Below are 9,325 nucleotides of genomic sequence, written 5' to 3' on the forward strand. Positions count from 1 at the left end.
TGTAGAAAATTGTATGCAAGCATAAATATATCATTCATATCTAATAAAATTATATAGGAAAATATATATTAAAACTATTTATTGATTAAAATTATATTAATATTTTTATATATAATATACACGAAAAGTACACGAAAAATACACAAAACGTTTCGGATCGGATACGGGTTTCAGATTAGGTATACGAAATCAATAACAGGCGGATACGGGTATAACTGGGGGTTATAAACTGAAATTGCAGCTGTTAACCCTTAATCGCTTAACGGTAACGTGGTTTTTTAACGGAATAGTGGGTCCGGGTTACAAACCGAAAAGAAAATAAAGTGCAGGGTTACAATGTGTCACATTTTAAAGTGTAGAGTCTGATTTGCTAATTGGCCAAAGTGTAGGGTTACAAAGTGCAATAAGCTAAAAAAAAAAAACAACACATGGACGGAAACCAAACTCAAACTCCCAACCTGACTTCACAAAATAATACCAGGTATCAATTGGAGTGCTAGAACAGCGATCTTAAACCGAAACACACAAAACTTAACAAGATTATTACAACATACAAGCCCTGATAATGTGGAACAAGCTAAACCAATCAATCCTAGGCGGAGATGAAGAAGAAGAAGATGAATTGTTGTATGATACTCAAGACCTCTGTTCACTCACTCATCTTCAGGCAAGTTCATCCACGTGTCACCCTTTACTTTAAAACTGAAATCACATGTTAGATTTATCTCAATCTGGTTTTAATTTGATTTACCAGAGAGTCTACGCCTTCGCTGCCTGTATGCTGACTGCTTTAGTCCTTATGCTTTTGGTATGACTTGCTTCTACATAACCTCTGTTCTTATTGTTTTTTTCTTCATATTGTTGTATATAATGTAGACTTGATGTTCATGATTTTTGTTGAATTCAGCGTTTGTGTGGAAATATGTAGTACGGGTGTTCTATTCTCAAATCGAAATTGGGATTTCAACTGAACGGGTAGGGTTAAAGATATATGATCCTACTAAGCCCGTATAGTAACACCTTCGTTGTGGTAGAATTGGTAATGGAATTTTATATTGTAAAATTGGAGCTGTATTTAGCTTATGATTGGTTTAGAGATCTTAGGTGCTATATAATTTATGTGCACTCTCTGAACTATTCATCGCGGTTTAATTTTCTAATGATTGATGTCTCTTTTGCAGTCACTGATCGTGTTTGCAAATCCTATTAAATTTGCTTTACTGTTTACATTTGGCAACTTGATTGCCATTGGAAGGTTTGTATTTTTCACTACTCTTCATCCCCAAATTTGAAACTGCTTCAGTGCTGCTATCATGTTTATAGTATTTATGTACTCTTGGTTTGCCATCGTATGTGCAGTTGTTATGTTCGTAAACTTATTTTCTGGTATACTCCATTTGCCCCGTTGAGTTGTATACGTTTGGAACAGAGGGCTCGACACACATATCAAGGCTCTTATAAAAAAGAGTTTATTTTAATTTATTTTCTTTCTGAATACAAATCTAATGTTTAAATTTTTATTCATAAACAATAATTTTAAAAAATAAGTTATAGAACTATATTTTATAGAAGCCTTAAAATGTGTGTCAAGCAATGCAAAAAAAACTATATAGAAATGAGTGGGACGGAGGGAGTAACACTTAAGTAGAATGATTGTAGGTTCTATGATATCAAACCATAAGTAGAGACATGTAAACATAATTCTAAATATGTATGTTATGTGGCAGCACAGCATTTCTTATTGGACCTGCACAACAAATAAGAATGATGTTTGATCCGGTTCGTATGTACGCCACAACTATCTATATTGGGTGTGTTGTTTTAGCCCTCATCTGTGCTCTTCTGGTAAGCTTTTGAATTTTGTGATTTGCACAACAAATAAAAATGATATTTGAGCCTGTTCGCATGTACGCCTCAGCTATATATGCTGGCTCTATTTTTATAAGTTTTATTCCTCGTATGTGCTGTTTTGGTATGTTTATGAATTTACTAAATTGTATCTTTATTGAAGAAAGATCTGGCTTACTTTGGTTTGCAATCCTCATTATAAGTATTGCGGGCAGGGCAATATGTTCAGTGCCTTCCAACAATAAAATACTGAAACAGTTTAACTTCAAAGGAAAGACCACGGAATTCAAGAATACATATTACTCCCTCCATTTCAAATAATAGTCGCTTCGACTTGTTGCGCGTAATTTTAGGTGTAAAAAACATATTTCTACACATCATTTTTCCAATTTTCTTTTCTGAATAAAAGTTTAAAATCTATATTATTATTTGGGAAAAAAATATTAAAAATAGTATGTAGAAATATGTTTTTTTTACACCTCAAATTATGTGCAAAAAGTCAAAGCAACTATTATTTTGGAGTGAAGGGAGTATATATTCAACTATTGCTTTCTGGCTACTCAGTTGTCAGCCGGAGTTGGAGACTCTAAATTTGAAGATTTTGGAGGAGGAAATAACCAGTGTTGCACTCTTTGGTTTACTGCAGTTCTTGGGCTAATTATATATATATTAAACAATTTACTACGAGTTGGGTGGTGTGATAGAGTAACAATTTCTTGCTTTCACAAAGTATGGGAACACGAATGATTTGAAAAGAGTGTTGATGATGATGTATCCTAAACTCCTACCATCTGATCTGTAGCTGACCAATAATTAAGTCTCATTATAGCCTACAAAGTACAAACAACTCGAAAACAAGCAAAGACCATCATCATACATATATTTAAGAGGTAACTTCAATCATACTGTAAAACATATTACATGCAACTTTTAAACCGGAAGATGACAAGAGAGCTGATGTTAGATCGATTGCTGATTCCTATCTGAAAAGATTTTTATTTGGTTTATAAGGTTCTATTATTTTAACTGGTGTTCATCTGCACATTAATGTTCCTTAATTCATCACTTGTTTAGATGCAAAATAAGTGTTCTCTGCACAGCTTAGCATTTAATAATTCTCTTTGTGTTTCTCTTTGGTAATGCACTTAACCTTTCCATCTTGTTTTGCATTTTGCAGATCCATAGTAAAGTTTTGACCCTGATAGTAATCATTTGTGAGATCTGTGCTTTTATCTGGTGAGTTCATTGTGTAATGTTTCTACCAATTATCTTTTCAAGTGTGTGCAACTATTTTATTTTAACAGTATAGACATTGCTGTCACCTACAATGATTGACCCTTTGTGCTAGGCTTAGTCCTCAAGTCCACACTCCCATATTCATTGACCTCAGGCTATAATATTAGAACTAGTGAAGCTCAGTTGATGGCCTCAATTGTAGGAAAAACAAGCTTTGCATTAGGTGTTTACTTCATAGTAATGGAACAAAAAGTGAACTTCTTATGATCAGATTGTTTAACTTAATTTTTTTACAATCTTCTTCCCCTAGAATGGAAAAAGACATACTGTATTGTAAAGAACAGGTAGGATGTTATGGTTCTGGTTTCCGAGTGCTAATGAAATTACAATTCTAATAGTTATGTATACATCTGAGATCATAGTAGTTATTGTGAAACAATCTGTGTAATATAACTAATTGACGAAGCAAGTGTTATGCAAATGGAAAAACAAATATACAAATAAAGGATATTGAACTGAAGTCCAGTGAAACTTTCTTCCAAAAGCGATTTCTCCCTCACCGTATCTGTTATTTAAATCACTTCGGAGGACAAAAAGATTATCTACTTGTTGACGAACAATGACCCTCCGCGAACTAGAACACAGCAAGAACTATCCCGGAGTGCAGAGAGGACAAAAATGAAATGAGATTTCTGCGAGTGGCTGTATCGAATGAGAAATGACCCTAATTTCTATATAATATGTATATGTGAACTTATTAGCACAAACCGTGTTAAAATCAATTTTAATAAATCAATTAATCCAAAATTTGATCTGATTGATTTGTGTTGGTATATCTGAGAAAATATTTTTGGCAAAACTGGGTTATATCAGTATCACACGGAAAGTGAGATGGAGCAATACATTACTAACAAATATGAACACTGAATGTGTCTGGCTATATATAATATGTATATACAAACTTATTAACACAAACATGTCAAAAGTAATTTACTAAATGATTAATCCAAAATTATATCTAATGTTAGTATTTGAGAAAATATTAAATTAGCAAAACTGGCCGGTATTTACTATTTATTCTGCCCAATTTTCACTCCATTCATTTTTGCCAGTCACACACGGAAAATGAGAGGGTGGAGCGATACATTACAAACACATTTGAACACTATAAATGTATCTGGCTATATATAAACTCTTTATGTAAACAATGTGGAACTTTCATTTTATTTTCCAGTTTTCCACTTCTGAGGGACCAATTTTTGATCATCACATCTCAGCCGTTAGTCGTTTTAAATACTTAAATATGTGTTGGAAAGCCCTCGCGGAGGAGAACACACTCCAAACATAACTTATCTCGAACATGTAACCAAGGCCTCCTCAGAACAATGATCAAAATGACATAAAATTGTGGGGCTTTTACCCACGTTTCCCAACACTTATTCAGGTACCTCACAAGTGAAAGATAAATAATATCATTGTGTCTTCCGACCCCAAATATTCGAGGATGTTGTTTATGTATGTAAGTGCTTTGCCTCCTGGGTTCAGGATTTGTTAATCAATAAAATGCCTCGCCAAGCAATCTTCCATCATCAGAGATGTCTGTTAAAGCTTTAGATATATCATATATGCTTCAGAAAAATATTTTAGAGTAGGATTGCCAGAAACACATTTTGCTCAAGGATCTGTCCGCATTTGAAGTCAACTTCTGTGATTTATATAGGAGGCGTTTATAGGCTTGTAAACTGCATGTTTCAAATTTTTATGTCTGGCCATATTCCAATCTTTAAATTACTATCATCTATGAAGAAAAGTAATTGCCTTAATATTTTTACATTATTTCTATACATATAATATATAATGGAGCTTCTATGTAAAACTCAGTTGAGAACCTACAGATTAATTTTATTTTGCTGCGAAAGAGATCTTAGGAGATGCTTGGGAAGCCAGGGTTAAAGTTACTAATTTTTGGAGGATTCGAGGATAGCATATTGGTAAAGGCTTATCATCCACCCCCTTCCCTCTGAAACGGTCAATGTTTGTTCTGATGTAAGGCAGTAATGCTTGTATTGGTAGGTTGGGTTTCCTGACTGGGGCTATGAAATGTTAATAGAAAAAAACTCCTAAATTTGCCAACTTGTAGCATGTTTAGGTAATAATTATAATTGAGTGTGATTCATTGGCAACACGTCAGTGAACCCAGCTCAAGAATTTCTATTTGGTTTAGAGTTTAGCTTAGATCCATCACAAATCCAAAACTATGCAATCACTATGCTTTGTACTGGTCTACCTTGTGTAATTGATCTTAGAGCATCTCCAATGATGCTCTTGAATCACTCTTTAAAATATAATATGTGGCTTTTAGTGAGTTAAGACATTGAAAAAGCTTCCAACTCCAATGCTCCTCTTTATACCTACTCTTTATTCATATTTTATTCATACAAATGAGAGAGAAAAGTGAAAAGAGAGAGAAAGGTTGAATGTGAAGTGGGAGAAAAATTAATATAATATTCATGAATAAGAAGTTAGGAGCTACTAGATGCTCTTTAAAAGAGAGGAGAGATGACAGGCTCTTAAATTTTTAAAGAGTTTTTAGGAGCCCGTTGGAGCCCTATTTTTTGATTTGCTCTTTAAATTTAAGGATAAGAGCTTGTTTAAGAGCTCCATTGGAGATGCTCTTAGATTTCTGGTTTCACCTACCATTAAAAGTGTGGAAGAGATCTATGCATGGTGCATCTGATTTTGTATCAAATGTTTTTTTTACTCAACTTCAAAGGTGTAACCCCATATTCTGGTCATTCCAGGTACAGCTTAAGCTATATTCCTTTTGCTCGTAGAATCATATCTGAGCTAACGATCCGGCTATGTGACACGGAAATCTAGAGCATTATCTGGAAGTAGCTACTCCTTGCAAGTTCAATTAGATTGCGGAATATGAATTATTGAATGATTCTTTGTTAGTCATTGTTTATATCCTTCAAGACACCAGTTCTTGCCATTTCCTTTTACTGATGTTTATTTTACTCAAACTTACTTCAAATCACTAATATCTCTCTCCCCTCCCCCCACCACCGCGTATATCATTGTCGGAGATTCTAATGCATTCACAAGAATGGGACAGAGAACAAGACACCGCACTGGTGATTTGAAGTGACAAAAATATGCTCGATTCACTTTAAATGTTAGAGGTGGAGTTGTGATACACGTTGCATGTGTATATGGCCATATGGGAATGGGACCTAATGGAAGGCCTTTTGTCTGGTATCAAATCCCTATATGTTTGATGCCCACTTATAGCTGTCTTCGGTTTGGTTTAAATTCAAATACTTATTCTACTACAAGTTTTATTTGGTGTGGAATCTGGTACATTGTTTTCATTTGACATAAAAGTAGTGGGTCGGGGCATGGCCCTGGGACACTCTCACTGGAATCTTGATATTGTGCAGTGCTAGAAAGTAGATATGCCGAGAAGTAGTTAGAAACCAACAAGGTAGGGGATACTAAGGTACGTGTAATTAAGGACATTAGGCTACCTATTTAGAACAGGCCTCGTGAGCTCGATTCTCAGCGACATCGAAGGTGAACCATTTGATTCCGTTTTTCTAAATTCGACAAGTGGTTGATGTGTAAATCATACGAAGTTGAATTATTACATTCGGTTTTTCTATATTCGACAAATGGTTGATATGTTAATCATACATGTATGGAAGAGGTGAAACCAACCAGTATCATATTAGATTGGAATAACCACTTTTTTCTTGTAATTCCTGTATAATTTTTATTATTATTAGACACGGATGTCAAGACTTGTATATGATATAACTTTATAATTTATTTTTGAATTTTTTTAAAATAAATGTAAATATTATATATTTATTTAAAACAAGAAAAAACAATAAAATAATTTATAAAATTATATTTTCAAGAATAGTACAATTAAATAGGGATCGCAATAAGTAGCACCATACTGCAACTTTTTGTTGGTATTGACAACCTCATGGGCCACAGTGCTGATAATTAGGGTGGAGCAGGACCACCCAACTGCAACTGGCTACTGCAGCCTGCCGACAAATACGATCTATGCTCTCTTATCTACTCACTTGCCCATATCATCCATCGAACTTGATAAGCATGTATCAACAAAAGCTACATTACATATCAGTTTCAGCCAGTGTGTACTTTTTGTTTGCTTTTTTAATTCTTGTCGCCCTCATATTACATTTTTACTACTCTGTGGAGTAACTGGGATGGGATGCCTACTTATCGGTAACAACAGGAGTGTTTACATGTTCTGATCTCGATGTCTCGGCTTCTTATAATCAGAACGGTTTTTTTAGTGTGTGACTATGATAAAATTTAACTCATTTTTATTGGTTCTGATGGATCCTGCCTATCAAAGTTCTAAGTTTAACATGTGCCTATGAACATATCCTAGACAGATATTAATTAAAAATTAAAAAATGTATGATAACTTTGTGGAGTCGTAAAGCTTGGCAGGTTAGATTGTTAGAATTGTGGCCTGCAAAGCCAAATGATGCAAACTTCAAGATTCAAATTATTAAAAAATCAGCACTAATATTCTGACATCTAGTAGTCAAACCTTTTTTTCTTGGCATGAATAGTTTTGTTTCCATTGAGCAGTGGGAACTGGGAACCACGCATACTGAGATGGGTGGTACTCCTATAGTTTGTTTGACTAATCAAAAGCTTCAGGAGGAGGAGGCTTCTCAACAACGATCACTCTATAGTCTACAGTGAATGGCTGCCCAAGGAAATTATAATGGTTCGGTTTAATTTATTTGATTTTTAAAATAAATTATTTATCTTAGAAATTATATAATTTATATATATTTTTAAAAATAGTTACTTATTTATGAAAGTATAAAACATTAAGTGTCTGTTATCTATTTAATTATACAAGGAATGATAAAAATAAAAAAATCATGATATAAATTTTACATATTTATTGAAAAAACAAACATCTTAAATGTTATATGTTTATTGCATGTGATTATTGATTAATTTAAACTATTTTTAAGTAATTAATTTGAATAAAATAAGTAGACAAACATACAAGTATAACTACCTTGTATTGCCTGCACAAGACGACACGCTGGTGGGTTGGTGTCTACCATTGCACATGTTAATATAAATATATTAATATGACATTATAGCATTTCGTTCCGATGTGAGTAATTTATTACTAAAATACATGTCAATTGATTTCTACGTTAAAATATTATGCATATTGTTATAATATTACATCTGTGACATAATTTTAAGAGGGGTTCAACTTTGCATTCTCTTCTTCCGGGTTAGTTTTTTATATTTACCAATCGAAACAAATTAGAAGTATTTGGTTTACATATTGTGGCAGATGGAGGAGTAGGTAATGAGAAACAAATATCAATTCTTTGAAAGCTATATCATACCTAATCGTGTAATCTTAACTGCACTAGTACAAATTTAGACCTTTGGACTCTGTTCTAGACTTCTAGCCTTCTAGGCTCCCTACTGGCATTCCATTATAGTAGTATTAAAAATCATGATTACCATGCTTAATACACATAACATTCCTCACTTTTTAAACAGTAATATTAATATATTATAAGTACATTTTTCATATGCAATTGAGTTCAACTTGTTGTAATAAAATTATTAATTTAAAATTGGTAGTTCCTCCTTCGCTCAAATATATATCAAAATCATCGAGACTGTAGTCGAAATTAATATAATACACCATAACAAATTATTACTTCTTCATTCCCTTTAAATTCCCCGTTTGACATTTTAATATTCTTATAAAATATATTATATATGTTATTTAATTTTTCTGAATAAATTCAAAAATAAAAAATCTTAAAAATTAATTATAAAATTATATTTTACACGTTTTTAAATTTTAAGTTATAAACTGGATGACAGTTGCTTATAACTTTGTTGCCTTGTTGGTAAGCTTGCATGAAAAGATTTTTACGTTTTTGTAAAAGCGTATTGCCCTTGCGTTGCCCAACTCCTGCTAAATACTACAACATGGTTCACGATTTAACTATTTCAAATTTGTATATTCATGCACTCATGTTATTTGATTTAGTTCAACATTCCCAAAAAAACTGTGTTGCACATGCTGCATGCATCGGCCTGGCCGTTACCAATACCATACGTTAAGATTCTTAACCGAATAAAATAACACACACTTTTTTTCAATATAAGGGTACGATCACCGGGCTCGTCGGATGTGAAA

The 9,325-nt window shown here is 33.2% G+C and overlaps 1 protein-coding gene across 1 annotated transcript; it reads left to right on the forward strand.

Annotated features, from left to right (window-relative positions):
• Nucleotides 1–445: 445 nt before the first annotated feature.
• Nucleotides 446–6,440, forward strand: LOC108225062 (uncharacterized). The gene is made up of 6 exons (XM_064080385.1): nucleotides 446–671; nucleotides 759–808; nucleotides 1,182–1,255; nucleotides 1,728–1,845; nucleotides 3,026–3,084; nucleotides 5,886–6,440. The coding sequence occupies exons 1-6, from the start codon at nucleotides 566–568 to the stop codon at nucleotides 5,962–5,964; spliced, it is 486 nt and encodes a 161-aa protein (XP_063936455.1). The 5' UTR covers nucleotides 446–565; the 3' UTR covers nucleotides 5,965–6,440.
• Nucleotides 6,441–9,325: the final 2,885 nt, after the last annotated feature.

Source organism: Daucus carota, chromosome 6 (assembly GCF_001625215.2).
Source record: "Daucus carota subsp. sativus chromosome 6, DH1 v3.0, whole genome shotgun sequence".
Taxonomy (NCBI): Eukaryota; Viridiplantae; Streptophyta; class Magnoliopsida; order Apiales; family Apiaceae; genus Daucus; species Daucus carota.

Excerpts from the sequence above, each read along its gene's own strand:
- LOC108225062 (XM_064080385.1), top strand. The coding sequence starts at position 566 with ATGTGGAACAAGCTAAACCAATCAATCCTAGGCGGAGATGAAGAAGAA. Across the intron at positions 809-1,181 it reads CTTTAGTCCTTATGCTTTTG|TCACTGATCGTGTTTGCAAA; the intron begins GTATGACTTGCT and ends TCTCTTTTGCAG. Across the intron at positions 1,256-1,727 it reads AACTTGATTGCCATTGGAAG|CACAGCATTTCTTATTGGAC; the intron begins GTTTGTATTTTT and ends GTTATGTGGCAG.